This window comes from Oncorhynchus kisutch, linkage group LG13, assembly GCF_002021735.2.
Source record: "Oncorhynchus kisutch isolate 150728-3 linkage group LG13, Okis_V2, whole genome shotgun sequence".
Lineage (NCBI taxonomy): Eukaryota > Metazoa > Chordata > Actinopteri > Salmoniformes > Salmonidae > Oncorhynchus > Oncorhynchus kisutch.
Window position 1 is genome coordinate 72,935,074 of NC_034186.2, and position 21,519 is coordinate 72,956,592.

Here is a 21,519-nt window from a genome sequence, read left to right on the forward strand (position 1 = left end):
AATCGAATTTTATTTGTCACATACACATGGTTAGCAGATGTTAATGCGAGTGTAGCGAAATGCTTGTGCTTCTAGTTCCGACAATGCAGTAATAACGAACAAGTAATCTAACTAACAATTCCCAAAAAAACTACTGTCTTATACACAGTGTAAGGGGATAAGGAATATGTACATAAGGATATATGAATGAGTGATGGTACAGAGCAGCATAGGCAAGATACAGTAGATGATATCGAGTACAGTATAACATATGAGATGAGTATGTAAACAAAGTGGCATAGTTAAAGTGGCTAGTGATACATGTATTACATAAGGATGCAGTCGATGATATAGAGTACAGTATATACGTATGCATATGAGATGAATAATGTAGGGTAAGTAACATTATATAAGGTAGCATTGTTTAAAGTGGCTAGTGATATATTTACATCATTTCCCATCAATTCCCATTATTAAAGTGGCTGGAGTTGAGTCAGTGTCATTGACAGTGTGTTGGCAGCAGCCACTCAATGTTAGTGGTGGCTGTTTAACAGTCTGATGGCCTTGAGATAGAAGCTGTTTTTCAGTCTCTCGGTCCCAGCTTTGATGCACCTGTACTGACCTCGCCTTCTGGATGACAGCGGGGTGAACAGGCAGTGGCTCGGGTGGTTGATGTCCTTGATGATCTTTATGGCCTTCCTGTAGCATCGGGTGGTGTAGGTGTCCTGGAGGGCAGGTAGTTTGCCCCCAGTGATGCGTTGTGCAGACCTCACTACCCTCTGGAGAGCCTTACGGTTGAGGGCGGTGCAGTTGCCATACCAGGCGGTGATACAGCCCGCCAGGATGCTCTCGATTGTGCATCTGTAGAAGTTTGTGAGTGCTTTTGGTGACAAGCCGAATTTCTTCAGCCTCCTGAGGTTGAAGAGGCGCTGCTGCGCCTTCTTCACGATGCTGTCTGTGTGAGTGGACCAATTCAGTTTGTCTGTGATGTGTATGCCAAGGAACTTAAAACTTGCTACCCTCTCCACTACTGTTCCATCGATGTGGATAGGGGGGTGTTCCCTCTGCTGTTTCCTGAAGTCCACAATCATCTCCTTAGTTTTGTTGACGTTGAGTGTGAGGTTATTTTCCTGACACCACACTCCGAGGGCCCTCACCTCCTCCCTGTAGGCCGTCTCGTCGTTGTTGGTAATCAAGCCTACCACTGTTGTGTCGTCCGCAAACTTGATGATTGAGTTGGAGGCGTGCGTGGCCACGCAGTCGTGGGTAAACAGGGAGTACAGGAGAGGGCTCAGAACGCACCCTTGTGGGGCCCCAGTGTTGAGGATCAGCGGGGAGGAGATGTTGTTGCCTACCCTCACCACCTGGGGGCGGCCCGTCAGGAAGTCCAGTACCCAGTTGCACAGGGCGGGGTCGAGACCCAGGGTCTCGAGCTTGATGACGAGCTTGGAGGGTACTATGGTGTTGAATGCCGAGCTGTAGTCGATGAACAGCATTCTCACATAGGTATTCCTCTTGTCCAGATGGGTTAGGGCAGTGTGCAGTGTGGTTGAGATTGCATCGTCTGTGGACCTATTTGGGCGGTAAGCAAATTGGAGTGGGTCTAGGGTGTCAGGTAGGGTGGAGGTGATATGGTCCTTGACTAGTCTCTCAAAGCACTTCATGATGACGGATGTGAGTGCTACGGGGCGGTAGTCGTTTAGCTCAGTTACCTTAGCCTAATTGACGTTGGCCTACTGTTTACTATACACCACTTTATTCCTGTACATATCTACGTCAATTAACTCGTACCCCTGCACATCGACTCGGTACTGGTAAAAAAAAGTTAGCATTACTCATTACTTTTATTATTCACATGTGAAACTGCAATTCACATGTGAGTTGAACACATTTTATGTGAAAAGGTGGTGTTAACATGTGATCTTAAAATGTAATAGATGTGAACATATGGTTTCACGTGAACATTTCAGCTCAACATGTGAAAACAGCTATTTCATATGTGAAAATGCAAATATGACTTTTTTTTTGTAAGGTCGATTCTTAGATGAGCTTCACAACAGCTCACTGATACGGATGATTCTGCAAGGTTACCATGCGTTGTGTTTGATCTCTAGGAAGCAGCTCCTTGAAATCAATAAGAATGTCGCCATTATGGAACCAGTTGTGAATTTTGGTTCAAATAAATATTTGTGGTGGATAAACAGAACTAGATTGAGCAAATTCAGACTTCTTCTCTTCAATGTTCATGAATACAATTACATGTATAATATGTTCCTGGTACATTTTGTTTATCAGTCAAACTGGGGAAATATCATTCAGCATGTCAACTGAAGGGTTTTCATATAGAATATAGTAATCTGTTCATCCAACATAGCTAAAACTTAATACCACAAACGTTATCTCCATTTGAGAATCTTGAGTTTCATTGATTGGAGAGCCCGGCTCTATAGTAAGTGGGGCTCCTATGGTCACAGCCAGAGGAATAGATCCTATGTCTGGATAGGACAAAAAATGTGACATGTCACTCCCTATGCAAATGAGGTGTAAGATTTCAAACCCTGTATCTCAGCTCCTTGCGGAGAGCGCCAACTGAGTTGGGAGACTCAGCTGTTTTGCTGAATTTAAAGCAATTGACGTTGCACTGTTCACAGAACGTTCTGTACACAAAAATGTAGGTCATTCGGAACCAGTCCAGAACTGCTACGAGTCCCCTAAATAAGGGACTTTACATCAGAGGTTAACAATATACCCTACTAACAATCAACTTCCTCACCTCTGCAGTGTGGGAGTAGTGGGACTGATAGAAGTTTTGGATTATAGCCAATGACAGTTCAGGGAATTTTGATTGACGTTTTGCTGGGCGAACACATTTTTGGTTTCTCATACACTTAAAATGTTTTGATTATTGCTTGAATAGTCGCAAAGATTATATTTGTTTGTGATCTTTAAAAAACATATTTTGGATGTAGCAGTTGTTAGCTAGAATGTGAAAATCCAATCATAATCCCTAAGTAATGTGAAATTGGGCAGCAGGTAGTTGAGCATTGGGCCAGTAACCGAAAGGTTGCTGGTTTCTAATCCCCAAGTCGGCTAAGTGACAAATCTGTCAATGTGCCCTTGAGCAAGGTACTTAACCCTAATTGCTCCAGGGTCGCAGTCAATAATTGCTGATCCCTGGCTGTGACCCCACTCTCCGAGGTTGTCTCAGGGGGAGAGGGATATGCAAAAAACAAATGTCCAATTCACAAATGTGTATAATACACACTTGTACATGTGTGAAATAGGACAAATGTAAGCACCCACCTAATTATTATTATTATTATTATAAATCTACTCATAAGCAACATGTAAATGGAGGCTTTCTTAGCTGACCGTCTATGAGAACTTCCAATATTGCGCGCATCACCCCCCTGCGGAAATGTTTGCAAACACAGAAAAGGGTCTTTTGATTGATATGAAAAATCTTCCTTGATAACAAAGATTTGTTTAAATACTACCAATGCCACAACATAATTGACCTTATTGCACAAATGAAGCTTAATGTTGTCTAACCTCCCTTCCTCTTTTGTATTCCCCCTTTAGCAGTGTGCCTCAACACCCTCCCCCCTCCACTACCACCCCTCCCCATTCCCCTCCTCTCTCCTCTCCTCTCCCGCTCCCTTGCACCTCTCTCAGTATGTGCTGTCAATAATTGATGGTTCTACAGACTCAAAGGGTAACAGGTCCAATCTCTCATGTATTTATTTATTTACCATTCCTACACACACCCAGTCAGTGAGACCACTATCTGTGTTTCTTAGAGCATGGCGATCGATACCCAGCGACTCCTCTGTCTCTATGTCCATACATGTACTGCATGTCAGGGCAGGCTCATGGGGGTTTGTTATCCATCAGTGCATGTCCCTGCGGCCAAGATGGGGTTAATATTTCTAGTCTGGCTGACAGCAGGATAGAGGGAAGGAAGTAGAGAGATTAAATGAGTGAGAGGCAGGGGGCAGAGGAGAGAGAGAGAGAGAGAGAGAGACGAGTGATTTAGTTCATCCCTGATTGACTATAGCTAGCACACTGGCACTCACAAGCACTAACACCCACACCGAACGATGGAGAGAGACAGCAGAAATGAGAAGTTCTTCTCCAGAAAGAGAAGTTTCACTTTTGGGGCATATGGAGGGTGAGTAGCAGTCAAAGTATTGACAAGGAATTAAAATGCTTTGGTTCTAGTGTCAGAATCTGAATAAAATGTTGAAATAGTTCATAGAAGTAGTCCTTAATGTCATGTGTCACAGTGTGGACAAGTTCATATGTGAAAATGAGACTAGGTGAGAAAAACTTTAAAATACCTTTATTTACCTTTATCCACATTAGATGTAGTTTATTTCTCGCTGGTCATTTTACACTGGATTTAAAGCTTGATAAACTTGCAGTTGATGAATAGGAAAAGTGATGGGTTGCATTGCTTTGCTCTGTCATTCCACCTGTTGCAGCAGACCAGAACCTTTAGAACACAGCATTCTGGATATTTTGGACTCCCCTACCAGCGAGACCAAACCGTTCCTTTCTGCTGGCAGCAACCGGAAGGTAAAAGGACTTAATTGTGATAATGTGTCTTTCATCATATCCTTTTTGCATTTGTTGATCACATCGTCACTAATTTAGTCTCCCTGCATTTCCCTTAATCTGTGTCTAATGTTGTTTCTCTTTCTCTTCCTGTTTCTCCCTGAACCTCCTTTCTGTCTGTCTGTCTGTCTGTCTGTCTGTCTGTCTGTCTGTCTGTCTGTCTGTCTGTCTGTCTGTCTGTCTGTCTGTCTGTCTGTCTGTCTGTCTGTCTGTCTGTCTTTCTGTCTCTTTCTGTCTGTCTGTCTGTCTCTTTCTGTCGGACTTTGTCTGTCTGTGTTTTCCATGTAAGGTGACAGAGCTGTTTGAGATCATTGAGAAGTTGCAGGTGAGTGTACAGCACCATTTCCCCTCTGTTTTGTGTAGTCTCTGTGTGTACATCAGTTCTCTTTCCAGTTAGTCAATCAGTCAGTCACTGTTACCTTCACTCTCCTTCATCAGAGCAGCAGGCTAGATGAACAGCGCTGTGAATTCCCTCTGCCTTTGAGGGTGAGTCTTTCTCCTAAAATATAATGTCAAGATCTGTGTGCACACGTATTTGTGTTGACATTTGACCTTTCAATATTATCAACTATACAGACATTTTTGTTCCCTAAAACACTGACGTCACAATAGTTGTAACACTCATACCAGCATACATGGGGCGGCAGGGTAGCCTAGTGGTTAGAGCGTTGGGCTAGTAACCGGAAGGTTGCAAGTTCAAATCCCCGAGCTGACAAGGTACAAATCTGTCGTTCTGCCCCTGAACAGGCAGTTAACCCACTGTTCCTAGGCCGTCATTGAAAATAAGAATTTGTTCTTAACTGACTTGCCTAAATAAACAAATCCATAAAATCCATTATTAGGTATGCTGATGCAACCATCATCCTACAGATACTGCTAGATCTACATTTCATTTTATACACCAGACTTTTTAATTCTCACCTCACCCTTTTGAAAGTCTCAGCTTTTGAAGATAGGTCATGACCTTCCTCTGATCCTGCCTCCAAAGCTGGGTGGTTACTGGATAGACCCCCCGCTACAAAAGTTTGCTGAGACCAGTCCGACATCCTCTCATTATGGACTAGACCCAGAGACCTATGACATCATGGAGAGAGACAGCGAGGCCACATACTACCAGGAGTTCTTCCGCTCACGAGTTAGTAGAGTACCGCCCATAGGACTACTCTTATTCTGTTCCATTTGATGGTAGAGATGGACTATGATCCAAGATGATGAAATACATACATAGTAGCTGTGTGACTTTCTCTCCTATGTCAGTATCATCACTCGTTCACAGCAGTGGACCCCTCCCTGGGACCCCTCCTTCTCTCTGTCTGTTTGGAGGAAGAAGAGAAGAGGCTGAGAGTAATCCTGAGGTTATATCTGAAAGAATGGAAATTATTCAATTAATGTAATGAAACACCCTGGTGAATTCCATGAGCAACAGTTATTACGTCTGTCTTTCCTTTCCAGGATGAGGGAATGCTCTATGCATGGGGTTTTCTCTGTGTCTCTGTTCCCAAACATCCCGTCTGCTGTGGAGCTGGCCAAGGTACCATTACTAGTCTCTCCAACAGACGTGTGTATTTTAGATGAACCTTTACTGTGCTTTTACTAAAAACATTTACCATCATTGAAAAAACCCAAACTGACCATGTCCTTTTCAGATGCTATGTAACAGTGTGACAGTGTGTCCAGATTTGATGTGGTCAGTTACCTCAAGGTACTTCTTTTTCACTGTACACATTCCCAAATGCTTTAGGCCTTCATGTTACACAGAATGTACTCTTCAAATGACCTCTAAACCCTGAGACCATTTTGACAAAAATGTGTGCTCTCTCCTTCCCCTTTATCTCTCTATCTCTCGCTCCCTCTCTTTGCTTCTTTCTTTCTCTCTTCCCCTCTCTGTCTTTCAGGCACCAGATCTTATAACAGCATTTGATGAACACAGAGTGTCTCTGAATTTCAAGTTTGGTGTCTTGTATCAGAGAGAGGGACAGGTAAATAACTGGAATGCAGGCAAAAGCTTGGAAGCATTAAATAATAGCACTAGTCTACTGTACATTACCTCTCTTATTTTCTCTCTATCTTTTACAGTTGACAGAGGAGGACATACTCTGTAACAATGAGGAAAGTGAAGAGTTTCAAGAATTCCTCTCTATTTTGGGAGATACAGTCACACTTCGAGGGTTCACTGGGTAATGTACAGTAACCAACATTTTGACATGGCCTTATGGAGAAATTACAGAAATATGACATTGTAACAGGAAGAGATGAATAAGAAGATACCAGCAGCTTACTGTCACTCCCTCTCCCCGACTGCCTCTTCCCTCTTTCTCTCTCTCCCTCCCTCTCTTCCAGGTTCTGAGGAGGTTTGGACGTGTGTCACGGCCAGACAGGAAGTGATGCGGTCTTCACTTCCTTCCACAGCAGAGAGATCATGTTCCATGTGTCCACCAAACTGCCCTTCACAGAGGGCGATACACAACAGGTTAGCTCGAATAACGACACCTAATCATCCTTACCCACAGTCAATCACTTCAACCCAGCTCCAGTGGCTCCCGCTTACCCTCTGCTCATTACTCCTTACAGCTACAGAGGAAGAGACACATAGGCAACGACATCGTTGCTGTTGTTTACCAGGAGGGCCACACCCCTTTTCTGTCTGATGTCATCGGCTCACACTTCCTGCACTGTTTCTTAGTGGTCAGGAGGGTGAGGAAGAGAGTGGGGGATGAGGGGAAGGAGGCAGGAGGAGGAGGGGTGTTCCAGGTAAGAAGATAAAACAAAAGGAGAGACACATCAAATCAAATCAAATGTATTTATATAGCCCTTCGTACATCAGCTGATATCTCAAAGTGCTGTACAGAAACCCAGCCTAAAACCCCAAACAGCAAGCAATGCAGGTGTAGAAGCACGGTGGCTAGGAAAAACTCCCTAGAAAGGCCAAAACCTAGGAAGAAACCTAGAGAGGAACCAGGCTATGTGGGGTGGCCAGTCCTCTTCTGGCTGTGCCGGGTGGAGATTATAACAGAACATGGCCAAGATGTTCAAATGTTCATAAATGACCAGCATGGTCGTATAATAATAAGGCAGAACAGTTGAAACTGGAGCAGCAGCACGGTCAGGTGGACTGGGGACATCAAGGAGTCATCATGTCAGGTAGTCCTGGGGCATGGGCCTAGGGCTCAGGTCCTCCGAGAGAGAGAAAGAAAGAGAGAATTAGAGAGAGCATATGTGGGGTGGCCAGTCCTCTTCTGGCTGTGCCGGGTGGAGATTATAACAGAACATGGCCAAGATGTTCAAATGTTCATTAATGACCAGCATGGTCGAATAATAATAAGGCAGAACAGATCTCTTATCACTGTAGGTATTTTTGTAGGTATTTTTATTGGAATGGAAAGCCTTTTTCAAACCTGGAAGTGGTCTGTTTGCAGGTGTCAGTCACAGCGAGAGAGGATGTACCTCCCTTTGGTCCCTCCCTCCCTGATCCTCCTATATTCACAGAGGTGAGCAGAATTCACATCTGAACTTGGTGACAAGGTAAAAGACCATGATGCATTCTTAGTGTGTCTCTGTTGGCCTATCTTCCAGAGCTCCCTGTTGAGAGAGTTCCTTCTGACCAAGCTTATCAATGCAGAGATCTCCTGTTATAAGGCTGAGAGGTTCAGTAGACTGGAGGTAACCACAGAAGAACAACTCTAACACCATTATAAATGTATACAATAATTCTTGAGGCATTAAACGCACATATCCAAAGACTTTCTAGATGCAAATCTAGTATCTTTTTATGTGGAACAGAAACAAAAGAAACAAATCTTTCCTCTTCTCTAATAGCCTCTAGTGACTCCCCATCCCGGGTGCGGGAGCGTAATCATCGACTGACACTAATTAGCATAACGCAACGGACATAAATATTCCTAGAAAATATTCCTATTCATGAAAATCACAAGTGAAATATATTGAGACACAGCTTAGCCTTTTGTTAATCACCCTGTCATCTCAGTCTAGAAAGCTAGACAAGCATTTGTGTAAGTTTATCAATAGCCTATCATAGCATTTTGTCCAGCTAGCAACAGGTAACTTGGTCACGGAAATCAGAAAAGCAATCAAATTAAATCGTTTACCTTTGATGAGCTTTGGATGTTTTCACTCACGAGACTCCCAGTAAGATGTAGCCAATGTTCCTTTTTTCCCAAAATATTATTTCTGTAGGCGAAATAGCTCCGTTTGTTCTTCACGTTTGGCTGAGAAATCGCCCGGAAATTGCAGTCACGTAAACCCAAACAATATTCCAAATTAGCTCCATAATATCGACAGAAACATGGCAAACGTTGTTTATAATCAATCCTCAAGGTGTTTTTCAAATATTTATTCGATAATATATCCACCGGGACAATTGGTTTTTCAGTAGGACTGATTGGAATAATGGCTACCTCTGTATTTTACACGAGAATCACTCTGGGAGCCATCAGGTGACCAGTTGCACAATGTAGCCGCTTACGTGTATTCTTCAACATAAATGCGTAAAACTACTTCACAATGCTGTAGACACCTTGGGGAATATGGAGAAAAAGTAATCTGGTTGATAGCCCATTCACTGCTCAATAGGGACGCATTGGAGTCACTTCCCGGATTGGATTTTTCTCAGGCTTTCGCCTGCAATATCAGTTCTGTTATACTCACAGACAATATTTTTACAGTTTTGGAAACTTTAGAGTGTTTTCTATCCTAAACTGTCAATTATATGCATATTCTAGCATCTTGTCCTGACAAAATATCCCGTTAACTACGGGAACGTTGATTTTCCAAAAATGAAAATACTGCCCCCTAGTCACAAAAGGTTCTAATTCCTCTCTTCTGCTCCCCATCTCTTACTTAACTCCTATATGATGCCTCCTTCTCTCCTCTGTCTCTGCCTCCCTCTCTCCTCTCATCCTATCTTTTCAAGCTGCGCACTCATTCATCCCTCCTGGAGGGTCTGCAGGCGGAACTGTCCACCCGCTCCCATTGCATGATGGGACATTCGCCTGTGTCCACCCTCTCGACTTCTGAGGGGATGAGGGGTGTAACTGAGGGGAGTGGCGGGTTCATCGAAAACTTTAAGGTGAAGTCAGAAATCCTTGACTTTTCACTCCAGTGTGGGGAAAGGGTGGGTTTTGGACTTGGCATCCATATTTCCTGTCTTTGTTGCAGAGAGCCATTAGGGTGCGCAGTAATTCTTTTGACACTCTTGGGGGACCTAGAAAGATGGGCGGGGTGCCGCTCCCACAGAAGCCCAAGGTAACCCATACTGAAGATGGAAGCACTTTCTCATTTTTCACTGAATATCTTATTGATATATTTGTGGGAAATACTGACCACCCCTGTTGGTTTTTGTCTCCCTCTCCAGGCTGCTACAGAGAGAGATGGAGATAGGTAAGACACTACAGAGAACGGACAAATCAGACAGATGGACGGACAGACGGATGTTGTTTTTTTGTCTTTCTGTGAGTTGGCCTACAAGCCCCCTGAACCCAGCTTTCCGCCCACAGATAACCTTTCCTCCACAGAGGTCAAAGACCACTCCAGTCCCCAGGAGAACATGTAGACAGACAAAATGATGTGTATATTTGAGTAATAACCGAGTGGATACTTTGTATGTACAGTGCATTCAGAAAGTATTCAGACCCCTTGACTTTTTCCACGTTTTGTTACTTTACAGCCTTATTCTAAAATAGATTATTCTACAATGGATGTATTTTTTTTCCCTCATCAATCTACACACAATACCCCATAGTGACAAAGCAAAAACAGGTTTTTAGAAATGTCTGCAATTTTATAACAAATAAAACACTGAAATATCAGACCCTTCAATCAAATCAAATCGTATTAGTCACATGCGCCGAACAGGTGTAGACCTTACAGTGAAATACTTACTTAGGAGCCACTAACCAACAAATGCAGTTTCAAAAAATATGGATAAGAATAATAAATAAAAGAGCAGCAGTAAAATAACAATAGCGAGACTATATACAGGGGTACAGGGTCAATGTGCGGAGCACCGGTTAGTTGAGGTAATGTACATGAACATGAAGGTAGAGTTATTAAAGTGACTATGCATAGATGATAACAACAGAGAGTATCAGTGGTGTAAAAGAGGGGGAGCAATGCAAATAGTCTGGGTAGCTATTTCATTAGGTGTTCAGGAGTCTTATGGCTTGGGGGTAGAAGCTGTTTAGAAGCCTCTTGGACCTAGACATGGTGCACCGGTACCGCTTGCCATGCTGTAGCAGAGAGAACAGTCTATGACGAGGGTGGATGGAGTCTTTGACAATTTTTAGGGTCTTCCTCTGACACTGCCTGGTATAGAGGTCCTGAATGGTAGGAAGCTTGGCCCCAGTGATATACTGGGCCGTTAGCACTACCCTCTGTAGTGCCTTGCAGTCGGAGCCCGAGCACTTGCCACACCAGGCTGTGATGCAACCAGTCAGGATGCTCTCGATTGATCAGCTGTAGAACCTTTTGAGGATCTGAGGACACATGCCAAACCTTTTCAGTCTCCTGAGGGGGAATAGTTTTTGTCGTGCCCTCTTCACGACTGTCTTGGTGTGCTTGGACCATGTTAGTTTGTTGTTGATGTGGACACCAAGGAACTTGAAGCTCTCAACCTAGAGATTGCAACATCTGTGGATCTGTTGGTGCGGTATGTGGGTCTAGGGTTTCTGGGATAATGGTGTTAATGTGAGCCATGACCAGCCTTTCAAAGCACTTCATTGCTACAGACGTGAGTGCTACGGGTCGGTAGTCATTTAGGCAGGTTATCGTAGTGTTCTTGGGCACAGGCACTATGGCGGTCTGCTTAAAATATGTTGGTATTACAGACTCGGCCAGGGAGAGGTTGAAAATGTCAGTGGAGACACTTATTTTATTTTATATATATATATATATTTTTTTTTTTTTCTAAGGGGTGGATCAGCTTAATATTGCGGATTAATATACATATACACATACAGTGGGGAGAACAAGTATTTGAGTCACTGCCAATTTTGCAGGTTTTCCTACTTACAAAGCATGTAGCGGTCTGTCATTTTTATCATAGGTACACTTCAACTGTGAGAGACGGAATCTAAAACAAAAGTCGAGAAAATCACATTGTATGATTTTTAAGTAATTAATTAGCCTTTTATTGCATGACATAAGTATTTGATACATCAGAAAAGCAGAACGTAATATTTGGTACAGAAACCTTTGTTTGCAATTACAGAGATCATACGTTTCCTGTAGTTCTTGACCAGTCACTGCACAGCTATTTTCGGGTCTCTCCAGAGATGTTCGATCGGGTTCAAGTCCGGGCTTTGGCTGGGCAACGCAAGGACATTCAGAGACTTGTCCCGAAGCCACTCCCACATTGTCTTGGCTGTGTGCTTAGGGTCTTTGTCCTGTTGGAAGGTGTACTTTCACCTCAGTCCTGAGCGCTCTGGAGCAGGTTTTCATCAAGGATCTCTCTGTACTTTGCTCCGTTCATCTTTGCCTCGATCCTGACTAGTCTCCTAGTCCCTGCCACCAAAAACCATCCCCACAGCATGATGCTGGCACCACCATGCTTCACCGTAGGGAGTGTGCCAGGTTTCCTCCAGATGTGACGCCAAATGGTTCAATATTGTTTTCATCAGACCAGAGAATCTTGTTTTGTCATGGTCTGAGAATCCTTTATGTGCCTTTTGGCAAACTCCAAGCGGGCTGTCATGGGTTTTTTATTGAGGAGTTGCTTCCGTCTGGTCCCTCTACCACAAAGGCCTGATTAGTGGAGTGCTGCAGAGATGGTTGTCCTTCTGGAAGGTTCTCCCATCTCCACAGAGGCTCTGGAGGTCTGTCAGTGACCATCGGTTTCTTGGTCATCTCCATGACCAAAGCCCTTCTCCACTGATTGCTCAGTTTGGCCAGGCAGCCAGCTCTTGGAAGAGTCTTAGTGGTTCCAAACTTCTTCCATTTAAGAATTATGGAGGTCACTGTGTTCTTGGGGGACCTTCAATGCTGCAGAAATGTTTTGGTACCCTTCCCCAGATCTGTGCCTCGACACAATCCTGTCTCGGAGCTATACGGCTGACCTCACGGCTTGGTTTTTGCTCTGACATGCACTTTCAACTGTGGGACCTTATATTTGTCTTGCCTTTCCAAATCATGTCCAATCAATTGAATTTACCACAGGTGGACTCCAATCAAGTTGTAAAAAACATTAAGGATGATCAATGGAAACAGGATACATTTGAGCTCAATTCTCATAGCGAAGGGTCTGAATATGTAAATAAGGTATTTCTAAAAACCTGTTTTCACTTTATCATCATGGGGTATTGTGCTTAGATTGATGAGGGATAAAAATATTTCATACATTTTAGAATAGGGCTGTAATGTAATAAAATGTTGAAAAAGTCAAGAGGTTTGAATACTTTCGAATGCACTGTACAACCTATAAAATAAGATGTAAAAATGTATACTTTCATAACAGGTAATACAAATATATTATTTTAGAATATTTTCACTGTTAATATGTGTACATCATTGTAGTAAATGTATGATAATGAAGTCATGCAATAATTATTACTATTTTACTATTTCAGAGCATTGTAATAATTCAGGGCTACCAACTTTTGAAGAAAGTTTGGAGTGAGATTTGCTATGTAAATGTCATTGCCCCCTGGCCAATCCATAGACAGAGGACTAGGAGTTTACTGTTTTAAAGTGAATTTCCTGAAATTCTATGTATTTTGACATGGCTTAGGCTTATTACCAAGGTGGACAATTAGGTTTATTCAGGATGCTTTGAACATTAAATGAACACTCCAAATTGGACTACTTTGTTACTTTTGGGTATGATATGTAAAGTATGCTAATATGTTTTTAAATGTTTTTTTTAGGTGGTTTGACACTTTTTTCAGACAGTAATGAAATGAGATAGGAAGACAGGCAAGTGTTATTAACAGTGGGAAGGTTGGAAGCCGAGATTGATCCCTGTTCTCAGGTGGAAAGTTATGAGACATGTGCCCGGAAGTGTTAGCACTACAACAAGGCTCTGCACAGGAAATGTTAATATCAATGGTTGATGGCAGTGGGTCACCAAATCATAGATTGGAGTCTGCTTGTCCATAATCATAGATTGGAGTCTGCTTGTCCATAGACTGCTTTGAAGGTAAGGAGACAAACATTTCATATTCTGTGATTTGGGATCTATCTCTTTAAAATAGGGATGGAAGAAAATCCTCTCCAGGAAGGTTGGCCACCCAGATCTATGTTCACCAAGTGCTGTGTGTTTGAAAATGTTCTTGTTGTAACACCGCATTTTTCAAGACGACCCAACCTTCAAGAAAAATCTAATGAAGATCAATATTCAGGTGGTTTATGACAACTAGTTGAAGATCAATATTCAGGTGGTTTATGACAACTAGTTGAAGATCAGTATTCAGGTGGTTTATGACAACTAGTTGAAGATCAGTATTCAGGTGGTTTATGACAACTAGTTGAAGATCAGTATTCAGGTGGTTTATGACAACTAGTTGAAGATCAATATTCAGGTGGTTTATGACAACTAGTTGAAGATCAATATTCAGGTGGTTTATGACAACTAGTTGAAGATCAATATTCAGGTGGTTAATGACAACTAGTTGAAGATCAATATTCAGGTGGTTTATGACAACTAGTTGAAGATCAATATTCAGGTGGTTTATGACAACTAGTTGAAGATCCTTGCCATCATTTTACTCTACATAGACATTATGTGATGTTTATGAGTTGTGAGTCCACCTACCATCTCTGCCTAGCATGTGCACAATACTAAAATGTTAAAAATTATATTTGATTCCTGGAGCATTTAATATCCAATGCAATGTATGACTTATTCAAAACTGTCCATGACTGGCAAAAATACATAGCCTCATATAATTCATTTTCAAATCCACAAATAGGCATATCAGATTTCAGATATGAGATTGTGCTGGCAAAACTGGAAAGAAGTGGAATACTAAAATACGTGTGGGGGGTGACAGTAGTGTTCTTGCTGACAAGCACAGTAATTACCCGATATTTTAGCCCATTGTTAAGAATGAGAATTGTTCCACTAATCAGACTAAATAAAGTAAATAGCTAATAAAATCTCCTGAAGAAAATGTTACATAAATCTGCCCCTACACTCTACCCAAACAATTGTATATTTTTTTGTATCCCCTCTAGAATGAAATGTAGTCTTTTGGGTTCGCAATCTGTTTGACAAAAGGATTTTCATAGTTACAAATCAGGTCATCCTACCCAACGTCCCTGCTAAAACCTACTGTAGGTCTGTCTTCTGCCTTTTCATTGTCACAGCATAAATGCCAATCACCACGTGAGGGGACTAACGCAAGTGTGGATGAAATTGACTTTAGTACATAAAATCAAATCAAAATGGTTTTGTCACATGCGTTGAATGCACCTTATTGTGAAATGCTTACTTTCAAGCCCTTAACCAACAATGTAGTTTTAAGAAAAATAATAAGGAAATCAGTGAATTGAAATAAATGAATTAGGCCTTAATCTGTGGATTTCATTACTGGGTAGGGGCGCAGCCATGGGTGGGCTTGGGAGGGCATAGGCCCACCCACTTGGGAGCCAGGCCCAACAACTGGAGGGCCAGGCCCAGTCAATCAGAATGAGTGTTTCAGACAGAAATACTGTCTTCTCCCCAATTTTGTGGTATCCAATTGGTAGCTGCAGTCTTGTCGCATCATTTCTGTGAGAGGCGAAGGTCGAGAGACATGCGTCCTCCGAAACACGACCCAACCAAGTCGCAGTGCTTCTTGACACAATGCCCACTTAACCCGGAGCCAGCCACACCAATGTGTTGGAGGAAACACTGTGCACCTGGCGACCGTGTCAGCGTGCATGCGCCCGGCCCGCCACAGGAGTCGCTAGAGAGCGATGGGACAAGTACATCCCAGCCGGCCAAACCCCCCCACCCTAACCCGAATGATGCTGGGCCAATTGTGCGCCGCCCCATGGGTCTCCCAGTCGCGGACCGCTGCGACAGAGCTTGGACTCGAACCAGGATCTCTAGTGGCACAGCTAGCAACTGAGATAAGTGGATGGATTATCTTGACAAAGGATAAAATGCTCACTAACACAGATGTAAACAAATTTGTGCACAACAGTTTAGAGAAATAAGCACTTTACATGTTGCGCTTTATATTTTTTGTGGATGGCTGCAAACTAGGGCAGTGTTTTTGTATCAAAACGAGCAAAGCGGTAGAAGAATGTCTAGTGGTACATGTATGGTAGGTCATGACCGGTATCACACTCCAGGGCAGTAGGTGGCAGTGTATGCACATATCAGTTGGTTGCGATTCGCCAATAAAATTTGAAGAAGAATGTATAAAGTAAACAAACACGGTTTTCACTAGACGGAGTACAGTTTATGTCACAATTGACTATAATTTACTTTTCGCAGCAGGTTATGATAATTAACGTAGCAGGTTATGATAATTAGGTTATAGTTATGAAAAGGATTAGGATTAGCTAGTACAACTACTTTAGAAAGTAAAACTACTTTATTAAACGTAATTTAACACAATGTATCCCATCTACCAATGACCCAGAAGCACTGCGCGCTAGACTGCAGCTAATTCTATTCGCGTTATCTAAAGCGGATCCAAATTAGTGTCTTTATTGTTAGTTTACATGTATCCTTGAAATACACAACGAAAGAACAAAGTTAACAGCTTGTTTGACTTTTGCACGGGTAATTTGAATGATCGTTTGGTGCATATGTACACATTTCTAAACTTGAAAACATTCAGAGTTCAAAGTGCATTTGATTGTTTTCAATGGTTGAACTTTGACATTTTTTTCTTTGACAGACGGACATCTAGCTGGTGGTCAAAGGTAACGTGCACATAATTAACAATGACGTAAGATAGAACGTTTTAATTTACCCCACAAAATAACGTTATAACTAAGTGTTTGTGGCTACAGAAATGTTTTTACTTGCAATAACAATGTTACACGGATGTTACAACTAGCTAAATATTTTGGCTACAGGAACGTTTTTACTTGCAGTGCGATAACAATGTTACACGGATGTTACTGTATCCACACATTAATGATGTCCTGAATTATATTTTTTTCGGGGGGGTTTGCCTGGTGTTCTATTATTTCATTGTTTTCATTGTATTCACAAGAATGTCCCTGTATTGATGTGTAATATTGTTATTATTGTTGCAATAATACAAAAAAAATCCTTCAGATGGCAAGTTCTAGGAAAGTGATTGAACTGTTTTATGACGTGGTCTCTCCCTACTCATGGCTTGGCTTTGAGGTTAGTGTCTTTAGATCAGGGCCCAACCCTCTTCCTGGAGATCTACTATCCTGGTGGTTTTCAGTCCAACCCTAATTTAACACACCTGATTCTACTAATTAGCTGCTGAATCAGGTATGCTAAATTAGGGTTGGACTGAAAACCTACAGGACAGTAGATCTCTAGGAAGAGGGATGGGCAGCTCGGCTTTAGATTGTACATTGTTAAATTTCAGACATAGAGTTATATGCATTGACTGATCATTGTGCATGCATGTATCCGATCTTTAGGTCATGTGCCGTTATAGAAATGTTTGGAACATTGACCTTAAACTACGTCCGGCACTCTTGGGTGGCATCATGCAAGGATCAGGTAAGTAGCTAAGATCAACATTACACAAACCAGGCTTCACAATAGGCTATGGATGGATTGTTATGTTTACATTGCACATGTTGTCAGTCAGCCATTAAGTCATTATGATGAGTCATCTGCATTGTGAGGTAAAGTCTGTACTTTTATCCTGTATTCCAGGTAATAAGCCCCCAGGTCTGGTCCCAAACAAGTTCCTGTATATGACCACAGACCTGCACCGTCTAGCCCAGTACTTCCAGGTCCCCATCAGTCCCCCTGCTGACCCCTTTGAGGCCATGTTTGAAAAAGGTGCACCCCCCCTGCATCTCCTTTATGTAAATTTGCCAGTAGCCTATTTTGCCAAGCTTATGACAACGCTATTGGATATATATTCAGGATACACATGGGTGGGAACAGCATTAATATGCCAGTACTGTTTCTTATATAGAACGTATCTTAAAGATCAATGACGGTTTCCTAATATAGATGGAACAGCATCTTTAACAGGTCTAGGCCTCAATGCAGTAGGCCATGATTTGGTAGCTGGTGCTGTCAGGTCCCTCCCTGTAACATTCCACTGAGTACTGCTGTCTGTTGGACACTCAAGGGGAAAAACGTCTGTGCTGTCAACATGCCTGTTCTATATTATCAATGAGCTTTATCCTTCTGAACCTAATACACTGCTCTGTATGGTCTCTCTTAGCCTTTTTGTGCCTCGCTGTCAAGTAAAATAAACTCCTTGCTGACCTCAGTCACCACATTTTTCTCTTGCAACCATGTACAGTGGGGGCAAAAAAGTATTTAGTCAGCCACCAATTGTGCAAGTTCTCCTACTTAAAAAGATGAGAGAGGCCTGTAATTGTCATCATAGGTACACTTCAACTATGACAGACAAAATGAGGAGAAAAAATATCCAGAAAATCACATTGTAGGATTTTTAATGAATTTATTTGCAAATTATGGTGGAAAATAAGTATTTGGTCAATAACAACTTTATCTCAATACTTTGTTATATACCCTTTGTTGGCAATGACCGAGGTCAAACGTTTTCTGTAAGTCTTCACAAGGTTTTCACACACTGTTGCTGGTATTTTGGCCCATTCCTCCATGCAGATCTCCTCTAGAGCAGTGATGTTTTGGGGCTGTTGCTGGGCAACACGGACATTCAACTCCCTCAAGATTTTCTATGGGGTTGAGATCTGGAGACTGGCTAGGCCACTCCAGGACCTTAATGCTTCCTACGAAGCCACTCCTTCGTTGCCCGGGCGGTTTGTTTGGGATCATTGTCATGCTGAAAGACCCAGCCACATTTCATATTCAATGCCCTTGCTGATGGAAGGAGGTTTTCACTCAAAATCTCACGATACATGGCCCCATTCATTCTTTCCTTTACACGGATCAGTCGTCCTGGTCCCGTTGCAGAAAAACAGCCCCAAAGCATGATGTTTCCACACCCATGCTTCACAGTAGGTATGGTGTTCTATGGATGCAACTCAGCATTCTTTGTCCTCCAAACACGACGAGTTGAGTTTTTACCAAAAAGTTATATTTTGGTTTCATCTGACCATATGACATTCTCCCAATCTTCTGGATCATCCAAATGCTCTCTAGCAAACTTCAGACGGGCCTGGACATGTACTGGCTTAAGCAGGGGGACACGTCTGGCACTGCAGGATTTGAGTCCCTGGCAGCGTAGTGTGTTACTGATGGTAGGCTTTGTTACTTTGGTCCCAGCTCTCTGCAGGTCATTCACTAGGTCCCCCCGTGTGGTTCTGGGATTTTTGCTCACCGTTCTTGTGATCATTTTGACCCCACGGGGTGAGATCTTGCGTGGAGTCCCAGATCGAGATTATCAGTGGGAGATTATCAGTGGTCTTGTATGTCTTCCCTTTCCTAATAATTGCTCCCACAGTTGATTTCTTCAAACCAAGCTGCTTACCTATTGCAGATTCAGTCTTCCCAGCCTGGTGCAGGTCTACAATTTTGTTTCTGGTGTCCTTTGACAGCTCTTTGGTCTTGGCCATAGTGGAGTTTGGAGTGTGACTGTTTGAGGTTGTGGACAGGTGTCTTTTATACTGATAACAAGTTCAAACAGGTGCCATTAATACAGGTAACGAGTGGAGGACAGAGGAGCCTCTTAAAGAAGAAGTTACAGGTCTGTGAGAGCCAGAAATCTTGCTTGTTTGTAGGTGACCAAATACTTATTTTCCACCATAATTTGCAAATAAATTCATTAAAAATCCTACAATTTTTTTTCTTCTCATTTTGTCTGTCATAGTTGAAGTGTACCTATGGTGAAAATTACAGGCCTCTCTCGTCTTTTTAAGTGGGAGAACTTGCACAATTGGTGGCTGACTAAATACTTTTTTGCCCCACTGTATTTGTCTGTCCCAGGCTCGCTGTCTGCCATGCGCTTTGTGGCGGCGGTACAGGAGAGGGAGGTGGGAGGAGATAAGCAGGTAGAGCAGGTGTCACGGGAGCTGTGGATGAGGATCTGGAGCCAAGACAAAGACATTACCCAGCCTGCATCACTCTCTGAGGTACCAGGAAGTACTCAGTCACTGTAGCTTGAGTTCAAGGCTTCTCTCCATTCATCTGTCTAGTGTTAGTCACATGTGCCTTTTATATAATATCTGTTAAATAAGTGCTATCTCCCAACACTAATGTAATTGCACTAGTGGAGGGCATAATCCTCCTAGAGCATTTTGAGATTGGGTCTGGTTAGATATGGTGGTGTGACGGAGTTGAACATTGCAGGTTGTTTGTTTAATGTGATTCATGGTTTTTTTCCAGGCAGCCATGAAGGCGGGGCTCTCAGCCTGTGAGGTGGAAGAGCTGCTGAAACTGTCCACCTCTAAGGAAATCAAAGACAAGCTGAAGAGATCCACCCAGGAAGCACTGGACCATAGGGTCAGTGTCTCCCCCTCCTCTCCCTGTTCCCTCCCAACCAACCCCACCCCATACATGTAGATGGTTTAGATGGCTGTTAATGATAATAGCAGCCATCAGCATCAGTACATTCACTTATTTTGCTATCTCACCATGTCTCTGTACTCTCTACCTCAGGCCTTTGGTTTTCCTCTGGCTGTGTGTCATGTGAATGGAAAGGCGGAGGTGTTCTTTGGCTCTGACCGGTTTGAGCTCATTGCCCACTGCATAGGTGAGCCCACACTTCCTCTGGCATCATAAGATGTCATGTTCCTGCATAAACTCCCACTTTGGCTGCATCAGAATATTCACAAATAGCATATTATAGAATTGACTTTAACCAATATGACTTATCAATGAACCATTATACCAAGGCATGTAATGCTTAAAAACAAATACAATTTGGATTAATACAATATTTAGCTACAGAAGTGCCATTTCTTACCGATCTCTATAGTGTCTGTCCAAAAACAAATCCTGTGATATTAGGTCAACACATACTGTAGGAGTTACTGGCTAGCTTAGCTAACGAACTAGCTACGTCGGTCGTGGGGTGCGCATCGACGAACCACCAAAGTCACACCCCAAATTGAGAAAGGGGCGGAGTTTGACCGTTTTGTGTCCAAAGTCAACCTTTAAGGTGATAACAATTACCGTAGGCTATATACTTACAGCAATTTGGCATTTTACGACATTTAGCAGACTCTCTTATCCAGAGTGACTTACAGTAGTGAGTGCATACATTTTAATACTTTTTTTTGTGCTGGTCCCCGTGGGAATGGAACCCGCAACCCTGTCGCCATGCTCTACCAACTGATCTACACAGGACTGCAATCAATACTGTACATCTTATTGTAATACGTCACATGTCATTGTACACGTTTTATGTCATGCACCTCACAATCTTTTGATTGATTTAGCTATCAACAGGTATGTAAACACACAAGACAGTCAATATCATAATTGCGTCCTGGTTGCTAAATATGGTAGATTCTATTGTTTTGAATTTTGGTTCCTATATCATTACTATCATCTCTTTGAGCCCATCAAGATTCACCTCAGCGCAGACCTTATCCAATCGTATCCTTCTGTCTTCTAGGAGAGAAGTGGATGGGACCCCAGCCTGCTGCTGCCAAACTGTGACTTGAAACATGAAACTGGGGCTGTCATGTATGGAATTCATTAAGATTAATAAATACTATAAATATGATTTGAAATGGTATTTTTTCTAAATCTGCCTGAAATGTATTCTTTGAAATAGATGACTGTCTTTTCACTAATCACTTTTACTGCCACAAAGAAACCTGACATTTACATGTAAAGACAAGCAAGGTTTTAGGAAGATTAGATGCCAGATATGCGAC

General features: G+C 42.5%; 2 protein-coding genes across 6 annotated transcripts; both read left to right on the forward strand.

Annotated features, from left to right (window-relative positions):
* The first annotated feature begins 3,747 nt into the window (after positions 1 to 3,747).
* On the forward strand, positions 3,748 to 10,308 carry LOC109879290 (rap1 GTPase-activating protein 2-like). 4 transcript variants are annotated; one of them, XM_031787233.1, is made up of 12 exons: positions 3,748 to 4,150; positions 4,266 to 4,298; positions 4,467 to 4,557; positions 4,886 to 4,921; positions 5,035 to 5,082; positions 5,534 to 5,731; positions 5,854 to 5,951; positions 6,049 to 6,127; positions 6,243 to 6,298; positions 6,492 to 6,575; positions 6,673 to 6,773; positions 6,937 to 6,958. In XM_031787233.1, the coding sequence occupies exons 1-10, from the start codon at positions 4,080 to 4,082 to the stop codon at positions 6,505 to 6,507; spliced, it is 726 nt and encodes a 241-aa protein (XP_031643093.1). In that variant the 5' UTR covers positions 3,748 to 4,079; the 3' UTR covers positions 6,508 to 6,575; positions 6,673 to 6,773; positions 6,937 to 6,958. The 4 variants fall into 4 exon arrangements, with proteins under 4 accessions (XP_031643093.1, XP_031643092.1, XP_031643094.1 ...); XM_031787232.1 differs by having other exon boundaries at positions 3,753 to 4,150; positions 4,464 to 4,557; XM_031787234.1 differs by having other exon boundaries at positions 3,754 to 4,150; positions 4,464 to 4,557; positions 5,540 to 5,731.
* A 5,634-nt stretch (positions 10,309 to 15,942) lies between these two features.
* LOC109879286 (glutathione S-transferase kappa 1) lies at positions 15,943 to 21,365 on the forward strand. Of its 2 annotated transcripts, none has more exons than XM_020471466.2 (9): positions 15,943 to 16,321; positions 16,440 to 16,490; positions 16,826 to 16,897; positions 17,167 to 17,248; positions 17,408 to 17,536; positions 19,622 to 19,767; positions 20,021 to 20,137; positions 20,294 to 20,387; positions 21,255 to 21,365. In XM_020471466.2, the coding sequence occupies exons 3-9, from the start codon at positions 16,826 to 16,828 to the stop codon at positions 21,296 to 21,298; spliced, it is 684 nt and encodes a 227-aa protein (XP_020327055.1). In that variant the 5' UTR covers positions 15,943 to 16,321; positions 16,440 to 16,490; the 3' UTR covers positions 21,299 to 21,365. The 2 variants fall into 2 exon arrangements, with proteins under 2 accessions (XP_020327055.1, XP_020327053.1); XM_020471464.2 differs by having other exon boundaries at positions 15,948 to 16,321; positions 16,440 to 16,464.
* The last annotated feature ends 154 nt before the right edge of the window (positions 21,366 to 21,519 follow it).

Excerpts from the sequence above, each read along its gene's own strand:
- LOC109879290 (XM_031787232.1), top strand. The coding sequence starts at position 4,080 with ATGGAGAGAGACAGCAGAAATGAGAAGTTCTTCTCCAGAAAGAGAAGT. Across the intron at positions 4,299-4,463 it reads ATATGTGAAAATGAGACTAG|CAGACCAGAACCTTTAGAAC; the intron begins GTGAGAAAAACT and ends CACCTGTTGCAG. Across the intron at positions 6,128-6,242 it reads CTGCTGTGGAGCTGGCCAAG|ATGCTATGTAACAGTGTGAC; the intron begins GTACCATTACTA and ends TGTCCTTTTCAG.
- LOC109879286 (XM_020471466.2), top strand. The coding sequence starts at position 16,826 with ATGGCAAGTTCTAGGAAAGTGATTGAACTGTTTTATGACGTGGTCTCT. Across the intron at positions 16,898-17,166 it reads ACTCATGGCTTGGCTTTGAG|GTCATGTGCCGTTATAGAAA; the intron begins GTTAGTGTCTTT and ends TCCGATCTTTAG. Across the intron at positions 20,138-20,293 it reads AGGAAGCACTGGACCATAGG|GCCTTTGGTTTTCCTCTGGC; the intron begins GTCAGTGTCTCC and ends TCTCTACCTCAG.